Below are 22,114 nucleotides of genomic sequence, written 5' to 3' on the forward strand. Positions count from 1 at the left end.
TGTGGTTTTGTTATGCTCCCTTCTTCTTTGTTCTAGTTTCGGCCTTCCATGCCTTCGTTTTGCATTCAAACAGTTTCTCCGTTGTTCATTGTGTCGCATTTTCGCCGTCATTTGTCTTTCACCGCGGTTTCAGTTTGCCTATTACCACACCTGTTCTTCATTTGGCTTGGGACTCTGTGAATATACACCGATCAGGAGTTGTTCCACGCTTTGAAGAGTCCGCAACTTGGCTGTTTGCAAAATATATTTATGAACTGTCGAACTAAGGCCAGGAATACCATTTTTTCCCAGCTGACTGGTACACACGAAACCAAGTTGAGCAACTTGTTTTCTTTTGGGGTTGTTTTTTTTTTTTTGCTGCCCTGTTCAAAGCTGCTTAGGTAGATGCAGATATCTTTTAAGATATAAAATGAGTAAGTACTGGAGAAAATGACATATATGTGGCAAATGGCAAATTAACACCTATGTCAATGCTGTGATGCAGATTTGTCCAGAAGAACATGAAGGGAGCCGGATCAGCAGGGATGTTAACTCTGGTCCGAATCTTCTGGCTATTTCTAACCTGTTTTAAAACAATTCATTATGTTGTGATTGTCTTTCAGTTTGACCTGCTGCTGCTGCTTAGTTCTACTTCCCCACTGAGGACATTTGCAGATTTTGTCTCTTTGTCTCTTAAAGTAGCCATCTGTCATGGGTCACTTCCACTGTCAGCGGTTTAAACTAATCTACTTTAATCTTCTCATGGTTTGATATAGTATTTACCAGAACTGAATACAGTTACGCCACTCCAACAAATAAAATCCCAAAAAAAGAAAGAGATTGCTAAAGTGACTTTGGTCTGACCAGGGATCAGAACCTTTCTCTTGTTATGAGAATCAGCTGGCCTAGATTGGAACTAGAACCACCTGGGACTAAACAGGCCATTGCACAGAGCTGCTTCTTACCTTTGCAGTATATGTCGGATGATTTAAAATGTGGGTCCAGATGTGAAGAAATATGGTGGATTTTCTAAAACCTTAAGTCTTTGAAGTTTATATACGAAGCCGTCGTGTCATGTTTGAAGCCGCAGTTTACTTACATGGCCTGTATATCGGCATGAAGGGTGTAACGTTTAGTTTGTTGAACTTGCTTTCAATGTGACATCATTTCCTGTTTTTGTTCTTTTTCTATATATAACGATTATATCTTGGGCATAAAGTTAATAGTCTGAGTGTCCTCAAGTGGACACATAATTATCAGATCATGTAATCAGAACTTACAGAAGATCCAAATTTTGGGGGGCTTTTCTGATTTATCTCAATAAAATGTTTTTATTATTATTATTATTATTCTAATAAGCATGAACAGTATTTCTACCTAAATTCCATTTTATTTAGAGAAACTGACACACAGTCAAAGTAACAAAAAGTTGCCTGGATATTCCTCTTCTGAATGTTTTTTGTGGTTAATATTGATTTTATCGCCACACTCTTGCATTGCATACACAATACGGCATCTATTTTACTAATACCACCAACATCTGGTTGCACAAAACATATCTACGTAAAAAATATCTAGATAAATGTAACCTTATACCAACATAGCACCTGCATAGCTTAGCATGACATTAGGGTTGAATGTTTAAGTGCTCTCTCATCTCACCTGTTCACATTTTTTGTGTCACAATGACCCACAATGCTTTGCTGCAGATAAATGTCACACAAAAGCTTCACTCAGTCCCTGAACATAACTTTCTGATGCCTGTTTTCTTCCAGAAATAATTATAAAAAGTGTCGCTAGCGTTTCATAGATGATGCTGATGTTTTTTGGGAAAGTGTCAAGTAAATTAGCTAACCTTAAACAATTACAGGATACATGTGCATTCTTGCAGGATACTGTGTCTTCCACAAGCCCAGCTGTTCTCAAAGCATTCTTTAAATGCAGTGAAAGGCATGATTTGTGGTTTTTGTTGATGTGTGAGTGTGTTGCAGGATCTGAATGGTGAAAGACACATGGGTGGAGACGCTGAAAGGGAGCGAGAGAGAGAGCGAGAGAGGGAGGGAGAAAAATCAGACAGAGAGAGACGGGGAGTGAGAGAGTGACAGAAATAGGCTTACATAAACTCTGACCTCCTGTTAGGAATGAAAACATCAATCAATAAGTATGACAAATCAATTTCCCTCGCTCTTTCTCTCCTCTCCCCAGGATACGGAAGAAAAGAATTACATTTAATGAGATTCAAGTAATCTGATTACAAAACAGAGGCATCTGTGATGAATTAGAGGCTCTTAAAGCTGAAGAGAGTTTAGATTTACTGGAAAATCACCAAGTTCTCTTAAAAGAGGATCAATTACATTACTTGCTGATAATTTTAGAGTAGAAATCAGAACATGCAGAGTTTCATTATGACTTTATGTGTTTATTATAGTGACAAATTGCACAGGAAGCGGTTCAGCCGGTGGGCTTTAACCAAGTTACAGGTACCCTGTAATGGGTTTGACTTTGAAATTAACTTCCACCGACCCGCTTCCTCCACCGTTCAAACATTTTTCATGTGTGCCCACTCTGCAGTGTGCAAATGAAATTACGGTACGTTATATTTCTTAATTAAAATAAGATAACCCCGAGGCTTCTGCATACATCGGTGCCTTTACGTGCATGCACAAACATGCTCGCTCCCAACTAAACTCATCCACTAAACGCAGTCCACGGCGTGTTCTGTGTAATTTCCACTGACATGGCCGGTTAGCAGATACGCGGCTGTAAATTCACAGCTGGATAAACTGTAATTAATTATCTCACGAGAGACTGAATACAATTCTTCATTAGTGACACGCAATCACAGGCACGCCGCAGTCTGAAGATGTACTCAGTTATCTCCTTACCTCGCCGATCCCCTCCATTTGTAAAATTTGGAGCGTATATGAAAGTGATGGAGCGTGTGCGACCTTGTGTTGCGGCCAAAGATCGACCGGACTAGAGGCTGTCGATCGATCGGTCTGGGCTGCGTGACTGCAGATAAAGGCGTTTGTGTCTTGAGGAAACCTGATTGTCAGGTGAGAGTCCAGGAGAGTGAGACGAACACAAGAGATTGTTGGGGAGGTGTGGATTTGTACGTTATTGCTTTTATCCAACATCTGTGGGTTGAAGATAACATTTGGATTCTGAGCAGAAAATAAAGTCAGCGCCTGTAGAGCTTAAGATCTCTGACGGTGGTGTGTGGACCTGTTACACCAACCAGCTGCCAGTTACTGGTTTGACGCGTAATGTTACAGTTTTGAAAATCTGAAAACCTGCCACTATGTTTGAAAGAAGGCTTCTGCCTTGTTTATAGGAAGGGCTAAAGCAGAAAATGGCATGGCGGCTTTTACTGAGCACTGCCGGTCAGCTTGCTGTAGCATGCCCACATGTTTCCTTTGATTAGAATAGAGACAAATCCAGTTGTTTGGAAGTATTTTCAGACACAGAAAACTGAAAGATTTCCTGCCACCAATCTACAGCTGGCTAACTGTACAGATAGTCCGACTAATTGAGCACCTAACATAAGATTGTAGGTTTGTTTTGCACTATTAAAAGCATAATCGGCTAAAATATATTAACTACTACTACTGAGTGTTTACTTCTCTCTGTTTAAACCTATGTTTACAACAATAAATACATATGGAAGATAATATTCAAAGCACAGTGTAACAAATAATAGCTGCTTTTGAAATGTTTTGTACATTTTTGTTTCAGGGTGCATTTACACCAGGCCTGTTTAGTCTGCATTATTCCAACTCTTGTTTATTTCCCTATAAAGTCGGGTTCATTTGAGGAGGTGTGGATCTATAATCGAACTCAGATCTGATTTAAGGTCCCTTAAATCAGATCAAACTCTGGTCCACCTACAAGACTAGGTTTTGCCATCAGTGTGAATGCGTACTGTATGTGAATGCCAAGCAGACTGGAGACAGCTTAAAAACTCAGGGCATTCTGGGTAAATACAACCAAAACAAACCTAAAAATCTAGAAATGGTCTATAGTCTTTACAGCAAAATCCTACAACTGCTAAAATCTGATGTTACTCCATTTTTATTTACATTTGCGAAGAAGGAAGTTGCGCTCAGTGTCTCCTTCAGAAGTTTTTTTGTCATTTCCTTTAGTTGCTCTTGATGCAGCGCCACCACAGGTGAGGAGGGGAACAGACTTTTCAAAGTGTTTGGTTCGTTTGACAGAGTGCAGTGTGAAAGCGACTCAAACCAGCTGAAAATCTAACAAATGTTGCAATTTTGGTCCCCAGTCAAACTGAGTCCATCTGACTATCAGGTGTGAAAACGCCTTAAATGTTTGTGTAAAGTGGTATTTCTAATCAGGGTTATCCAGGTCCATTCCTACTTCAAACACAAAATAAGGAAAACTAGTGATCCAAACAGGCAGTGATCAAAGCAAATTTCCCCTTAAATGTCTCTGACTAGTGATCGGCAGGTCAATGGAAAAACAAGATTTTTGTTCTGTTCATTAAATGTTTCAAAAAAGAAAAACTCCACTAATATTCATAATGCAACATCAAACAGCGAGCTCTTTGACGCAGCAAAAGGTTAGTGATGTCTCCTTTGATGCATGAAAGGGAACAATCTTGTAAATCCTTCATTTTCTGATGGATTTAACTCAGACCTCTATCAAAGATCCTGCAGCACATTTCTAACATGACTGTTAAATTTAATTGGTGAATTGCTACTAACAATTTTCACAAATCTTTTTATGTGCTAAAGATAACTTTTTATGCGTTAAAGTTCTTAAAATCACCAGGTAAATGCTTTAAAGAAAACCAAAAACTGGTAAAAGCTGAGACCAGCCTTACCGGTGCATATCTAAGAAATATCTTTCCGTGTTGGAACCACTTGTATGCAGGCTTCTTTTTAAAAAGAAAATCTATATAATCTCTACATTTACCTAATTGTAAAACAACCAGATTCACTGCAGATGTTTTCTTTAAGATTAGGACAAAAGTATTACAGACAAATTAAAATCTTACTCTGGAAAATGGGTAAAACACAAAGTGTTTGTCTTTTAATAATCAGGCTTTTTGCAATCTCTTCAAATGCAGACCTTTCTGGTGACTTTTACCCAAATGCAAGTTTTGGTGCTCTTATGTCTGCTTCAAATAATAATTAAGCTTATCTAAATCCTGTTTTTAGTCCTGAGAAAAGTCTGTAATTTTTCTGTTCATCACAAAATAATTATTTTAAATTATTTATTATTCTTTTAATAAGGAAAACATGCCAAACTCGTTTTTCACCTACGGAATAATTTTAACATCCCTTTTCTGTAAACAATCCGGCTACTTTATTTAGTTTTGTTGCATTATTGAATGCTCAGTTTATTGATTTTCCATATTTATTTATTCTTTTTGGCTCAAGTACTTTTGACTCGACGATTGTGGCCCATTTGACAGACAGTTTGGCCACCACTAGATTAAACTCGGTAGTTTGCTCAGAGGACAGTTCTCTCTGCAGAATCAACGCTTCAGTGAGGATCCTTGTACTGTTTTCAGTTCCCAGATTGAGGAAGGTACGTTTTTAACATTAATACCAAAAAAAAGAGCATGGAGGTTTACTCTTTCATTACTACTCGCCAGCTGCTGCTCTGTTCATGCTTTTTACCCCCCATTTAAACTGACTCCTCTTCCATAGCTTCCATATTAGAATAAACTGCAGTGTCACAATTTTATGGCTACTAAAGACCCAGGCGTCACTTTTTAATTTACCATCCAGGCTTATTACTACTAACATTCCCTGCAGTGTTTCAACATTTATTCCATTACTAAACTCATACATAAATCAGTTGAGACGATCGAAATCTACCTTTTAGATTTCTAGACTCCAAAAAAGCATCTAAAAGGTTCCTCTGTGAATTCGGACACGTCTGTCGACGTCCGTCATGGAAAAACTCCAATAAAAGTTTGATACAAGCCATGTAGTGGAAGCTGGTTGATGGGAAGATGGATGGAGCTATAAGTACGGAAGTAAAAACTGTTAGAGGCTGCAAAAGACTTGAGAATGGCAGTGGAGGATGTTAGGATGGCCAAGTCAAAGCCAATTAGGCTAGTTTCTGCTCAAGGGGGCTGAATATAAATGCAGATTTTCATTTGTAAAATAAACTTAAAGGTAAATCACGTTTCGTTTTTCTTCCTCTCCAGATTAAGTTCCACGTTGTTTTGATGAAAAAAAAACTTAAAAAAAAACACATTGAAATTTGTTGGTGCATGGTTACAAAATGTAATCAAATTCAAAAGGTATAAATAATTCTGTAAGGCATTGAATATTTTTTATTCCCATTGCGCTTGTAGTAATTTGTTCTCTGTTGTTTTCAAGCTAATTGTGATTGGTACATTATTTCCCTTCAAGTAACAATGAAAACAGGGCAGGAGATGAAGGGAGATTTCCCATAAAGTCATTCACATCCAATCTGACAATGTAATTAGAGCAAATATTTAAATGTAAATGGGACCTGTTTGCTTTTTCTGTGCAACTGAGATGACTTTTGTTGTGAATGAACTGAATCAAGCTAAACAGAGCCATTAGTATGCTGCAGCTGAGGGAGGGTGAAAGGGAAACATGCCCAGTGCCTCACCTCTCCTCACAAAACGTGCCGGCTATGAGAACTGATAGTGAAAACCAAGAGCAAGAAAAGAAACACCGAACAAATATAGAACACAAAGAGGCAAGAGGGACTTGACTGACTTTGGAAGATTCCTTATTCTCTTTGTTTATTTCCATCTCCCTCTTTCTCTCTCTCCCTGCATGTCCCACCTTCCTTCATTTTCATTTTTTTCCCTCCCTCCTCTCCAGCAACAGCAGACAGAAAACACTGAAAAGAGCATTTGCACACCTGAGTGAAAAGAGCTCGCAGGTGCGTGGGTGGAGAGCTGTGGGAATCAAACAGGGTCTCTCTCTTTGTCTATCCTGCTCAATCTCTCGCTCCTGGGGTGTTTTTACAGGGCCTGTGTTTGTATTGGAAACTTGTGGGCGGTGGGAGTGCTTCTCGTATGCAAGCATGTGCTCTTTGTGTTTCTGGGCTGCGAGTGCTACACCCGCTTGACTCTGGGCATGTGTTTAGAAACAACCCCCAGGTTTCATATGACGCGACCTTTTCCTCCCAGATTGTTCCGTCCGATGCCGAGACGCTCGGCCGGACTCGATTCGATGACCTCATCGGGCGCAGCCTAGCTCCAAACAAACCTTTATGAGTAAACCAAAACAAATTTCAGCCTCTCCGTTCATGGTCGCTGAAAGCTGGCAGTGACGACAAACAGACGCCAACACTCGACCAGGACAAAGCAGAGAGGATCGACTGGTGTTCGCAAAATCCCACACAAAAGAAGATACAGTGACTTAAAAAGTTTTTGTTCCCCTGTAATTTCTCCCTTTGCCACATTAGAACCATCAACTTTGAGATGTCACTGAGATTTTATGCAAAAAACTAAGAGGAAGCAGAAGCATTCAGTGAACATGAAGGGTACTAGCATTTAGCAGGAGTAACATTGTTAGAAGAGAGCTCAGAGATTATGGGGTTTTTTTTGGATGGATTTAGTTACCTCTATTTCAACTTTACACACACAGTGGTCATGTGTGCAAACTGTAATCAGTCAAAATGACAGAAGGCCTTGAGATTTTTCTATTATCATTTTAAAACACCGGTCAAAAGCAGAAAATATTCAGTTAATGCGGTCAGATGAGGCAAAAATGTTACTTGTGTGTCTGCATTCAGACCACAGCATGGCTTTTGAAAGAGAGGGGAGAGAAACAAGAAGCTGCTCAGTCCTGGATGAAGTATCTGCATCAACAGACCCTAAACATGCTTGAACGGCCTTGTCAAAGTACAAAACTTAATCCAACTAACAATCTGTGACAAGACCTGCAAATTAATGTTCGGAGATGCCGCAACGGAGGACGCTGGGAATGACACAACCCAGCAGACTTCCAGACAGTAAATGGAGCAAATGAGAGTCTCACAAAGTCTGAACTCACTGGAGCTAATGGTAGAAACATTTTTCATTGCAGTCATGAGCTACTTTTGGGGTGGAACATAACTTTCCAACAAAATACAAAAAGGCTTGTGGTCATAGCACAGAAAAATGTGAACAAGGTCAAGAAATATTACTTTCTTTTGACAGAGTGAGAAGTCAAAAGAATAAGGTGGGAGAAAGTTTTTTGGGAGAAATTTTACTGCTGGAATCATTACGGTCATCTGGTAATTTCTTTTCTAAGGAGCGTCCTGTAGTTTTGTGCCCGCCTGCAGACCAGATTAAACACAGATCTCTGACATAATTACCATAAACACACCCGCCCAATCTGCGTCTTCATTATGGGGGAATAAACAAACAGACTCAGGCACAATCAGAAATCAACCATGCAATCATAACAACCCCCCACTCCCCTGCAACCGAGCACCACCCACACCCTGCAGGATGGCTCAACACACAACCGCTCCGCTCACCGATGATGTAGTAGTCGTGCAGGCTCTTGAACTCGTGGCCCCAGAGGTTCGGCGAGAACTCCTGGAACTTGATGGTGAAGCGGCGCTCCCGCGTTGGCTCGTCGCACGTCAGCACGATGTTGGGCGCGCCCATCACCTCGCAGCGGTCCGCCTGCTCCCGCGACGACACGAGGTAGAGCTTGTAGAACTCGTACTCCGGCGTGGAGCGGGCCGTGTCCAGCGGGGGGCAGATGAGGTCCAGCCGGTCCCCGATCTGAGGGTAGAGAACATAGCCCTTGTCGTCCCTGAACCTGGAGGAGGAGGAGGAGGAGGAGAGGGGAGTTAGCAGGCGGGGGCGGTTAATTAAAGTCTTTATACAGCACCTGTCTTTGCCGCTGAATGAGCAACAGATGGGTCTTTTAGCTCTCTTAGTTCCACTATGTTTTAATTTTTCTCACTTCTTGGAAAACAGGTGTCTTTAGGACGGAGGAGCTGTGCAGAAAATAGGATGAACACTGAAAATAATCACCATAGGAAACAAAAGAGGTCAAGGCATTTTCTCACTTTCATCTATGATGTATTATATATATTTTTAGATGTATTTTTAAACACTGGGAGTCATGAAACCATTAAAATTCCAGATTTAATGAGAACTTAAGAAAAGCAAAAGTCAAGAAAGAGTCTGTTGAACTATTTGGGGGGGGAGCAAACTTTTTTTTTTTTTTTATTCACTACTTAATTGGCAAATTTTATACCTTTATCCATTAGATTGTACATTTTTGTTGGATGCTTGAAACAACTTTGGTTTTTATTGCAACCAGTGTGTCAAAATAAGCGAAAGCCATAACTTTCCACCTGTGAGGGTAAATCTTCACCTCGGCAGGCAAGCAGTTCAGAGTGCTTCACTGCCAGACAGGATATGTCAAAAAAGAAACATTTTGTCTAATTTTTTAATTTTCCCAAGCTGCATTTTCTTCTAAATACTTCAGATGGGCTCTCTGGAGAAATAAGCAAGTAGGTGAATTTTTAAGAAGTAATTTTGAGTTGCGTTCAACAGAAAAATCCACTAATACTGAACAGCAAATATGCAAGCTCCCCCTGCAGATCAAATTGTGCTGAACTACCATTTGCTGCTTTATGTCTTTAATGAATTGACTCTATATATGTATTGTAGTAGAGAAACACTACCCTTATGCCCATAGCTATGCAAATATCACACATGTAGGTTGTCTTTATTCATATATTTGACTTTTAAGGTCTCAAAAAGTGTAGAGACACTTTACAATAAAGACTTCCCTTCTCCAAATATGGATGCATGCATAAAGTAAAGATCAAAACAGCAGTTCAAAGCGTTTTCTAAAAAGTTTTTTTTTCCCTTTTTGAAGAACGTCTTCTCTCTGAGCTCATTTTCATTCCCTCCCCCCCCCTCTCCCGCCATTTGTTTCTGCGGTGTTTATATTTAGAAGTGAGAACTGAGGCATGTCCGTGGAGGTAGAAACACAGGCAGACAACCATCTGAGCAGAGCTGCAGAACAAAGAACAACGCTGTCAGAGCCAGATCTCAGGTATGTACAGTTAATTAGTTTGGAAATAAGCAGTCTTGGTGTCAGTATGTCATCCACTTCAGGATGAAGTGTGTTTGCGTGGCGATCCAACACCTGTCATCCAAATCCACAAAGTGATTCTAATTCAATCATCTGGACTGGAAAACGTTCTCCCACCAATTGTTTTTGATTTTAAATCAGATTATTTTCAGCCTAATGAACCAGAAGCTCAGTTTTGAGGGAATATTTCAATACAAGAAACTGCTGGTTTCTTTTTTTTTATTTTTCTCACTTCTTGGAAAACAGGTTTCTATAGGACGGAGGAAAATAGGATAAACACCGAAAATAATCACCATGGGAAACAAAAGAGGTCAAGGCATTTTCTCACTTTCATCTATGATGTATTATATATATTTTTATATATATTTTTAAACACTGGGAGTCATGAAACCATTAAAATTCCAGATTTAACGAGAACTTAAGAAAAGCAAAAGTCAAGAAAGACTTTTCTTGGTTAGAGCGTGTGCAGCTCTAACCTGAGCTGAAAGAAAAAGGCCAAGAACTCGAGCAATGACTCAGGCTGCGTCAACCCGACTCACAGCACAAGGCCATCTTGTCCTGATAAGGCCAAATACCGAGTTATGAACAGAGCTCCCGAGGCCGACAGTAACTCTAATTCAGCAGGTTAGCAGACGTAGCAGACAGCAGAGGAACAGAAAGTAGCACAGACGCACGTGTTGTGACACTTTCTCGGTTTAACTGAATGTTACAACTGAAGGGAACAGACACAACAGTTTGCAGCAGGAAAGATTCAAATGGGAGGGGAAAGACTTCCCACTCTCACAAAATCTTAAGTGACACGGTGATGTGGAAGTGGGAGGAAGTGATTGAATGTTAAACTAGCCCATTTTACTTTGTTTTACCTCTGCAGGAGATGCTGCTTCTGTTTTCAACAAATCCACATGAACACTTGGGAATCACAGAAACATGGAAAAAATAAAAAAATAAAAAATCCCCGCTTAATTATTCTCTCTGTTCTGCTGTCAGACAACCATTTGAGTATTAAAAGTAAACAATGCAAGATCACAAAGCGCACAAAGACAAGGAAGGGATGTTGCATAACTGCTCTGTCAGAAACAGCAAATTGCGCCGGTGTCAAATAAAGCGGGAAGTGACAGTTTTATTTGTTGAATCAAAGGTAAAAAAAAAAAAAAAGCAAGCTCACCTTTTAGCCTGACCTGTCACAATTATTTAGTAATTTCAGGATTGCAGTCATTTAGTCTTGCTAAAGCCATTTAGCATAATCCGAGGCATTGTTTCCATTCACCCGTAAAACAACAAGTGGAGGCAGATAACAGAAATGATTCATTTATGCCACTACTTCCCGTCCCCCTTTATGTAATAGCTTTATGGAACCATCTGTTTATTTCAAAGACTTTAGCACTGTGTGTGAGAAGGAGAATATTGTAAACAGCAACATATAATTGCAATTGAAAATTACAACATTTAATTTGTAATTTTCTGAATCTGGATGAAGGTTAAAAGTCAAGTCATTAGGTGGATTTTTGTCAGATGTTAACCAAAAAACTGCGTAACAAAAACTGGTAAAACAAGCTAATGAAACTGGGTTATAGCCTACAAACTTTTTTTTTTTTCTTAAAGAAAACTTTCCTAACTTTCTTTGGAAGCCAAAAATAATCATAGAAGTTCACGATTAAGAACATTACGAGGCACTGAAAATGAGACAATTTGATTTTTGGTAATAGAATTAGATAGAAAAGCAAGAACTTTTTCACAGGCAGTGCCTCTCTCATTAGTTTCAGCTGTACAGACTGCAGGCATAACGCACTAATTTAATTTTGCTCCTAGATAAACTGGTCTGCTGCTGTTTTTAAGAACCGCAGCTGCAAAACGAAAAAAAAAAAAGCAAAAGAGAAAAGATGTACTCGGTTTTTAGTCCTTATAACATCCACTCTTGATAAACCTGACTATTTTCTCCTATTTTATTAATGTAATAAGTGCTGGAACATAACAATTATTAAGAAAAAGGTTTTATGTGTGTTTACAATAAACCAAAAGCATACGCATTTTACCTGTGTTAAGTATTTGTTTAACTGTTTGAAGTTATATCACTACTGCAAAATTCACCAGCATGTTCGCATGTTTTCCTAATATTATGCAGCACAAATTAGGGGGAATCAACTGGCAGAAACAGGGATCAGAGCCCCATCGAATGGGGAAAATGTTTAATGCATATTCAGTTTCATGAGAATTAAGCTTTTTTTCTTTCTTTTTTTTTTTTACTTAATTAATTTACCAAAATGCAAATAAAATGATATGCAAACGTTTAGGTCAGAGGTCTGCAAGTTTTGCAATTCAAGGAGGAATCTTTGACCTGAGTCCAGCTAAATAAAACTAGTTTAGAGTTTAGAGTTACATGACCTTTTGAAAAAGGTTAAGTTGGGAAGAAGGAACAGATTAAAATAATTTTGTTTCTATTTTTAGGTTAAAAAAAGAGAGAAACAAATTGTTTACGAAAAGAAAATACAATGGGACCCCCGTATTGTTTCTGTTCAGAGTTGATGGATTGTTTTATGAGATGTGACTCTTACATATTTAGAGAAAATTTGCAGATTTTTTTCAGATATGCAAAATATTCAAAAGAAAAAACAGTTTAGGAAGTTGAAATACTCAGCAATGCTGCTTGATACGCCATTAGCTGTCATTTGCCAATCCAGAAGCGCCATCATTTTCCTCACTTTCAATCAGCTGCACACCAAAATGGACAACTTCTTTCTGAGTGACCATTTTTCTTTAGACTTTAAGCAAATTCCACCACTTTTCAGATTTGCAGCTGGAACACCATGAAATAGTGGAGAGCATCGTTCCAAGATCCGAGGTAAACAGAAACCCCCTTTAATCTTCCGCTGCGCCCCCGTACTTTCAGTCACATCCATCAAGCTTGGCGTTACCTCCTAGTGCTAAGAGTCAACGGGCCTGCTGCTCCAAAATGAGATGCAGCCGTTATCAGCAGGTGTGTTTGGCTTGAGGCGGGCGCTCAGAGCGCGGCGCGAGGAGCGTCGGCTCGGACGGGGCCCCCGAGGCCTGCTGGGAAAACCACTGTTCCACTTCTCATTACGCAGGTCACCAGGGGTTATCAGGCCATACTTGGACTGGAGAGGCGAGGCGCTCAGCTTCACTCAACACTTATAAACACAGACATATCTCTCCTTCCTGTCGGCTTCAGACTGGCATTCGCACCATTTATAGAGTCTGAAATGTAAACATGGTGGTAGATCCTGAAGCTTCTGCAGCCATGAAGAAAAAAAATCTGTTTAACTGGTAGGCTACACACACACACACACACACACACACACACGCCTATACCCCTTGTGCTGAACACAAAAGGTTTGTCCAGGCTTATCCACCCACATTCACACACAGGTTTGGTTTTCTCCAAACATGAACAATGAAATCAACTGGCACCCACTCTTATAAAAACAAGCACCTTTATGCTTCCTGCATGACACATTGTGTAAGCTTTATCTGATGGTATCCTGAGTCACAGCCGAGCTGCGCCGCAGAATGGCAGAGCAAACACGCACTCGCATGCTCACAGGGCAAGTGTTGAGCATGTGAAGCTACTGGGCAGCTTTCAGGTGGAAGACGGAAAGGAAAACAAGCAGGAATCAGTGGAAATGTGGTGGTGGGGAGAAAAAAAATGTGGATTCTGAAGAGATTCACGGCGAAAACTCAATTTTATGATCCATGTTCAAAGTGTGGATTTACTGCGTTAACCCAGGTTAACCTAGCTGACGTGTGTTTCTGTGTGAGAGTGGGTGATAGCACCTGAGCGCACAGCAAACAGGATGAGGTTTGGAGACCTTGTCCCAATCTAATCAAGCGGTGCAGAAAAAAGGAAGACAGCGTGGATTTATCCCAGAATTCACATTCTCCGGCTCCCGGATTGCAGCGCAGCATGCGGTAGCACCAATAAAGTTTGTGTGGATGCTCTAAATCCACTTTTAAGTTCAATGGGGAAAAACGGAGGTTAGTTTGTGAGCCTCAGAGATGGCTGTAAAATTCACAAACTGTAAAAAGAAAAAGAACAAGGAGGATGAATCTCAGAGCAAAAATCGGAAAAAAAAACGTGAAGTGAGGTGAGCCTATAAACTGCTTTATAGAGTTCCTCCATGACCAGATCTAAATAAATCATCCAATTCAGAAGCAGCCCAGAGCAACACTGCATTTTCCCTTTTCTCTTTTCTTTTCAGGCACATTTCTCTCTCAGTCTTTCACCACTCGTTTTTCTTTCTTCATTATTCCCCTCACTCCCTCTCATCTCTGCCTCTGTCCACTCTGCCTCGCTCCGTGTCTCCCCTTCCCTTTTTCTCAGCCTTCAACAATAGAGCCATTCATGTGGCCACACTTTGAAACATGGCATGGGAGGCTGGAGGGGGCCAGAGGTGACACGGAGAGGTGGGGTGAGCGATGGGTGGGGAAAGGGATGGAGAGGGTGGGCTTTCAAACCTTTTCTCTTCTCGGCTCTTTCATGAGGGCAGAAACATCATTTTCTCAACCCGAGCATCGCCCTGCCGCGACCCTCGAGCGGAGCCGAGAACACTCAAGTGTCACCCCCCCCCCCACCCGCACGACCTTTTACACCTCCTGCTTGCCATCCCTCATCTATCATTCTGCACTTTCAGCTTTAAAACTTCTTAAATTTTGCACAACCTGCTTCATTTCTAATAAAATTCACCCCCATTTTGAGGTTCACCAGCTGCGCCTGCTTTCGCGTGTCTTCCTGAGTGCACACCGCTCCCTAAAAACCCTCGTTTAGTCACTTTGCAACAAAGTCACGGCAGAAACGTGGAGCATGACTGTGAAGTGGAAGGGAAGTGATTTTGCGAATACAAATCTGGAAAGTTTGCCTGCCATATTCAACCCTATTTACTCAGAGAGAAAGCTATAAACTGACTTCGGATGAACGTTTTCGCCTATAAAACCCAAGGTGTGGCAGAAAATTAACACTTTTTTATGTAGCAGCAATACTTAAATTTACCCAGAATGCACCATTCACACAGCTAAACATGGTGTTGGCAACATCAATTCTTCCACTGAGCGGTCAGTGGAAGCTGGATGAAACTAATGCTGCATTCCAGCCTTGCTGTGAACTGGGAAGTTCCAACTTCCCAGTCGGAAAACTCAACTGGAACAACCTCTGAAGTCGGATTTCCCACTGGGAAACTGGGAGCAACTCCGAGTTACAACTTATAAGGCCGACTTTGTGTTTCAATATGGCCACTCCTGACATCAACAGTAATAAGCTGTAATAAGTAATAAGGTGGAAACACGATTATTTTAATACGCACAAGCAAAAGTGAGTCTAAAATCAATGCTACATGTAGCGCCTGCAACTCCAAGCTCAACTAATTAAAAGTGCCGTTTGCTTATGGAAAGTAAAGCTTAATATGACGCTTGTCGGAGCTTTTGCAACAATGTTTATTGCCGTCACTATGTTAAAATTCCAACTTCTTAACTAGAAAGCTGTTACCTCAGGTCTGATGTCAAATCTAGTTTGGAGTTCCCACTTCCCAGGTAACTGGAACGCAGCATAAATACAAGACAGAAACCAGTTACAGGCTGCAAAACAGTCGATCCAGGAGAACAACAGTCCTCATGATACAGTCTGAACTACAATCGAGTCGTTTAGATAAAAGTATATCGATGTTCTCAAAATGGCCCAGTCAAAGTCCAGACCTAAAATTTGTTGAGATTTTTTGTCAAGGCATGCTCCATCCAGTCGGACTGAGCCTGAGTAATTCTACCAACCAGACTGAGTAAAGCTGTAAGAGAGATACCCCAGAAGGCAGAACATTTTATCATTTTTTCATGTAATTTCACAAATATGTATCACTTTCTTACATAAACCCCCATAAAAATAGATCAAAGTTAGCCCTGCACTGCTCTACTCCTGTGCATCTGTGCGTTGCCTCCCCTGCTTGCCTTTGCATATCAGGCAGCTCAAACATTTCCCAGATTCCAAAGCAGCAACCTGAGCCACGTTCGGCACCAAAGCCGGGCACACAGGTGCAGCCAGGTGGAGAGGGGCGGGAAGGCAGCAAAACGTGTCTGAGTGTGTGGGATGGGGGCAGGTGAGCTAGAGCGCCGAGAAAACCCGCGGGAACAAACAGAGAGCCACGATGGCGAAGAGAGAGAAAAGTGATAAAGCATCAAAGGGCAAAGACCAAGACGAGTGTTTGAATCTTGTGAACTTCAGCTTCCTGGTCTGTCTGTTGGGGGTTTGATGTGGAGCTTGAGTGCAGCCAGGGAGTGACAGCCGCGTCTTCGTCTATAAGAGAGCTAAGCAAACAATGACAGCGTTGCCGGGTGGGTTGGGGGGGATTTATGGCGGGGCCTCCGGTGCATAAAGCTGTCTGCTTTAATCTCATGGTATACGCAGCATAATCACACACCGAGGGTCCCAAATGACCTCGCCTTGCCTCCTCCTCGTTTGTATTGTATGGACACACGCTGTCAAACGCAAGGAAAGAGGAAGGGGAGTTATGGCGTCCATGCTCAGAGGAGCAGCAAACCGATTGGCCACGGCAGGACTCCTGCTGAGCCACAACACCTGCACGTCTTCGAAGTGGCTGGTGCTCAAGGAAAATCCTCAGGGTCTCATTTTCTAGAGAGGCGCTCCCCCGATCTACGTCCATTTTCATCACTTTGATTTCTTGAACCCTAAAGGGGACCTATTGCGCAAAATTCACTTTTTGCATGTTTTTACACTTCCATTTGGATCTCAACTGCCTCTAAAAACAGCTGGAGTGCTTAAAAGAAACCACCCAGACATTTTTGGCAATAAATGAAAGTTTTTTGGTGTCTGGAAAAAGAGCCGTTTCACTAACCTCTCAACTGTTGAGTTACGCTGTGCATTTCAGCAAGTTTGGTCAGCTGGTTTTATCGCTGTATGTGGTGTACAATGGCTGCTGGAAAAGAAAAGTGTCTTGTTCTTGACAAACTACTTGCTGCACTCTTGTTGGTTGTGCAGGAGGCTCTACTTCTGCTGTACAGTTGTATAATTGCTAATCTGCTTGCAGTCATTTTCTTGTCTGAGTGTAAATGTTGAATTTTGAGACGTGGCCAGCTCCTCACTCGGATTTAAAGTGACAAGACACCCTCAAAGAAAATGTAACATGTTTTGTATAGACCATGAACCCATTCTAACCTATTCAAGGAAGGATAATATATCACATTTAAATGTTGGACTCAAATCCACTGTTTTTTTTCTCAAATTATCTTTAATGAGAGTCCAATCGACCAAGAGAAGAAGTGACGGGTTTTCGAGTATGAACACAATGATTGAGACAATCTGCAGATGTAAAGTTATCCACTTCTCCTCGCAGGCAGCTTTAACTTTTCTTGAAGAAAAATATTGTTTCAAGCCTCAGCACTGGATTAAATCAACTTTTTAAAAAAGAAAAAATTTTCTGGGCACCCACACAGAGATAGGACTATCCATTTCCAGCCTCCTGTTGGAGCAATCAGGAGTCCTGGAAGAAACACCAACAATATATAACGTGAAACATCTGCTTGGGTGTACAGAAATCACGAACTGAACCAATTTGTCTCTTGAGAGCATACTTTGTAAAAGGGGAAAAAAACAAACCTGCTTTTCCCAGCGCTCCTGACCGGTTATGTTCTACACGGCTCGGCTGGGTCTACAATAAAAGATTCAGGAGCTTTTAAATTTTACTCATGTTGTTGCTCTTTTATCCTGACCTCATCTTTGATCAGCGCAGACGCCGTCTGAAACCCCCGTTCTGCCGGCTGAACCCAAGGACCCCCGCATCAAAAAATCATAGAAAGTGCATAGAAATGTCTTCCACATGCATGCCGGAAATCAGCTTCAACACAATCTGTTGTCTGCTTTTTAATTGTGTTATTATCCATCCATCAGGCACATCCTGCGTTTGTTTTCGAAGATCCCCTCTCGTCGGACGGGTCCTTTTGATCCCAGACTCTGAGACTTCTGCCTTCATAAGTGCACAGGGCCCGTCAGATGGTTTTAAAATATCCATAATCATTATTACTGTCTTCATTAAAGAACCATATACCCTGGAGTGGAGCTGCAGAAAGTGGTCTTTGACTGTGTGTATGCAGCTGCAGAGAGATGGAGGCCCATTTGTATGAGATGGAGGGAGACAGAGAATGGTTAGGAAAGAGACACAGAGGAGGGAACAGAGAGCTATAATGTAAATTGATGAGAGTCTCTCTCCAAAAGCAGTGGCCCAGATACCTCCCAACATTTTTATTATGGATGAGAATGGATGTGAATGGAGAGCAGGGAAGGATGGAAAGCTTTCCATCCAGGAACTTTTGTTTTTAATGACGTTTGTTCAGTTGGCGGGTGGACGTAAAGAGGAAGATTTACTTCGTTTCAATACTAACTGGCTGAGGTTACTTGATCAAAGCTCTCTCAGATGGCCTCCAGAAAGACTCCAGATACTGTGTCGGGAAGAAATCTGAATGAGGCCACTAAGAAACACAATATGGTGACTTTTCCCTATAAATCAGCATTTTGGGGCTTGGATTTGTAGCAATGAATGCAGCTTTAATCAGGTCTTTATAGAAAAGAAGGGAACGTTTCAAACGGGCATTTGGAGCGTTGCTGTTTCCGGGGGGTGCGGTAGATAATTTAAAACATTCTGATAACATTCCTGCCAGTTTATATAAAAAGTCAAAAGGAAAATACAAGGTTTGATTATTTTTGATTAAAAACTGAAGGAGTCCTCCTTGGTCTGGAAAAAAAATGGAATTAGAGTTCATAATTTGTAAGTTCTGGATACACATAGAGAAGGAAAAAGTCTGGAAAAATGTTCATTTATCAGTCCTTCCATCCATTCATTTATCCAACCACCCTTCCATGGATCTATGCACCCATCTGTCTGTCTGTCCATCTGTTAATCATTCATCCTGCAATCTGTTCATTGTTCTCCTTCACACACCTTTTCTAACAGAGGTAATAAAGGTTTTAGGTGCTGTATGTTGCTAAAATAGATTCTTGTATTCGAAGCATCTGCAATCACAACCATCTAAAATCTCTGGGTGAAGTGAGAATTATGCTTCTGGTGTCTTAATCTTTAATGAATACTCCACTGACCTTGACTTTCTGCATACTTTAAGTCTAAAAAAAAGTTTCTCAACAGTGAGGAAAAAACAAAAACTACATCTTCAAATACTGTTTTTCCAATGACAGCATTTCTGTGGCCTATTAAGAATAGGACACTGATCTAAAGTAAGGCGAAAACCACCTGGTGCAGCCACAAAAAGACAAATACACCTGTCTCCACTGACCTTGTTATTGTGAGTCTTCAAAAATCTACAAAGAAATGCTTGACGGAACCCGCTAATAGTAGGATGTCTAGAGGATAAATAGACAAGTACGTCTCTAGTTGGCGAAGCCCAAAATAAAGCTCAAATAAGGGTGAAAATCTTTCAATGCAAAAGCTAATTGTATGTAAAATCATTTCTAAAGTCCAAACATGGCCGATTACAGTGAAACAGAAGACGAAGCAGTGTCATTCAGGACAAAATCCATCCACCAAGGCAATTTACAAGCAAGATTTACAGCCTCATGCAGCAAAACAAAGGGATGGGGGGGTAAAATTGATGTTTCGGGGGAAATGGAAACAGGCAGGTGAAAGAACAACAGATAAGCCTGCTATGAGGAGCGGCATGAACAAGGAGACGGGAGCACGAGGTTGATGTAAAGTCAGTGAGCATCGAAAAAGCCCCCGGGAATGTAGGTGGTGAGAAACGACAACGGCTGTAATGGTTTCCATATGGCACGGGAGAACGAGGGATGAGAGGAAGGTAAAGCTAGAACGATAAGGCTTACAGCAGCAGGGAGATGGGAGGAGGCGGTCAGCAGGAGGGGGGATGCAAAGCCCTGTTTGAATAGTTAGTTGGCATCATGGGACTTTGAAGGTAACTGTGTCCTTGTCATTGCACACACACGCACGCACACACACAAGCTCATCCTGCTGTCCGAAGGCGGTCCAGAACGCTGCAGCGTCCATGTCACATCCAGTACATGTCACACTCCGGATAACCGTAGAGACACGGGATGGAGGCACGCTGGATGCTTTGGCATTTGAAAAGAGCACGTCCACACACACACACACACACACACGCCTGCATACAAATTGCAACACACACTGCGTTTGTCTGCGCCATGAAAAACACACCCCTCATCTGTCGTGTCGCTCTGCTCCTGCTGCGTTCACTACCTTCCATACAATACGATGCAATGCGGCGGATGAGCGTATCGCATTAAGCTGAAACTTGTAGCTGCATCATGAAGAGAAACTAGAGCTAACTGGAAAAAAGAAAAAAGAAATACTGTGCAGAGATACTTCTTTTCCTCTTTGAACAAAGCTGAACAACGCAACCATATTCAGGTCAGACAGAAACTTTTCTCAAGCAAACATCCCCCCCACTTTCTTTTCTTGTTCATCTCTTTCTCATTTGCATCCTTGTTCCTGTTTTTTTTATTTATTTTTTTATGTTTCTGCTCCTGCATCACCGGCTCAGAACTTTTTCTACGCCGGTTCTTTTGACTCCTACAAATGTTCGCTCTAGAAAGTAATCTATATACAGCCTCTTGTGTCTCAGTGAACCTCTGCCTTGCTCTTTTTCTAACATCTCTATAGCTCTATACCTTTTTTCATTACTCAAAACCTTTTTTCTCCAACAATGCATTGGTTCAGTTGCTTGAAGCATTCCTAAAATATCTCTGTAAGAAGGAAGCAAACTGAATCCCAAGAACAAGACTTATTAGATAATTATCAATCAGTTAAAGAAATTATTTTCATATGTTTACATTATTGATCTGTTTAACGCCCTAAGGTTCTCATAAGTTTTGATTGATTTTCTGATATCCATGAACTTAAATTGATGGCCACCAACACATCAATATATTGCCTCAAATTCATTTTATTTTCAGGCAGTGCTGGTCAAATCCAGCAATAAAAGGAAAATAAATATAAGTGAAAAGTAGTTTGTCTGGGTATGTCAGGATTATGGTTACATTGCTTTGGCTTTTTATCATGGCGGCTGTTAATGACCAGTTTTAAAGGAACTTTTTTTGTCGCTTAAACATATTTCACACAGACTTTTGGATTTGAAAAGAAGTCCAGCTGGCTTACGACAAGCTAATGCTAGCTAGTGCTAATGCTAACTTGCCAGCTTTTCTTGCGTCTCTGGCACCGCTGCTCAGCTACAGCCACAAACGTTTGTTGAACGTGCCAAAACTGAATGTGAAAATTGTTGCAAAAATGGACTCTGTTTTTGTATGACTTTTCTTTGGATCTATTTTTCAGAATTTAAGATTTTGCAAAGGCAATAGATTATGATGAACCAAGTCTGATCTCACTCAGGCTGACCATGTGGAACCTGGTTGCTTTTAGGGAGGCGACCATCTGGATTCTATTGGAGGAGAAAAGTAAAAACGTGTAAGCTACCACAAATCTCTTCTTTTTTTTAATACACTTTTCTGTTATACGTAATATCTCAAGCATATCTGATAAAATGAATTCAGTGTCTGCCCAATGAAAAAATAATCCTATCCAAACCCCGACCCTAAGAAAACCTTTGATTCTCAGCTTTGTGGTAATAAATCTTGAGGTCGTAATGAGTTAGTTTAAGAAGTTGGCGCCTTTTCTCGACTCATAAAGAAAAGTATAGTTTTCATCCTTAAGTATTTTTCTAACGGTGTCAGCTAAGGTTGGCAGCATTACACAGGTGTCTAAAAACAAACTCGATGACTGACCAGGAACCAAAAAACCACAGAGACGCTTTCTGTCCAAAGCCATGTTTTGATTTGTTTCTAAGTGGGGAAATCTAACCATCCCTCTGGGTGATCATATAAACCTAAATCATATTCCTGACTTCCCATCTCATATATACAGCATTCCCAATCTTTACTTAATCTTGACTCTTAAATCTGCTCTAGTGCCTCTTTAGTCTCCCCCACCCTGCCCGTTTCCAGAGTGCACTCTGGATGATTTGCAGCAGGCTGAATTGGTCCTATTAAGGTTGTCTTGCAGAGGTGTGAGGTGACAGAGCAA

General features: G+C 41.0%; 1 protein-coding gene across 1 annotated transcript in view; it reads right to left on the reverse strand.

The window, feature by feature from the left end:
• Positions 1-22,114, reverse strand: part of efnb3b (ephrin-B3b) — a 120,043-nt gene that overhangs the window by 59,903 nt on the left and 38,026 nt on the right. The window contains exon 2 of the mRNA XM_028038250.1: positions 8,458-8,747. Coding sequence (XP_027894051.1) covers positions 8,458-8,747 — 290 coding nt within the window. The remainder of the gene's footprint in view (positions 1-8,457; positions 8,748-22,114) is intronic.

This window comes from Xiphophorus couchianus, chromosome 14 (assembly GCF_001444195.1).
Source record: "Xiphophorus couchianus chromosome 14, X_couchianus-1.0, whole genome shotgun sequence".
In the NCBI taxonomy this organism is placed as follows: Eukaryota; Metazoa; Chordata; class Actinopteri; order Cyprinodontiformes; family Poeciliidae; genus Xiphophorus; species Xiphophorus couchianus.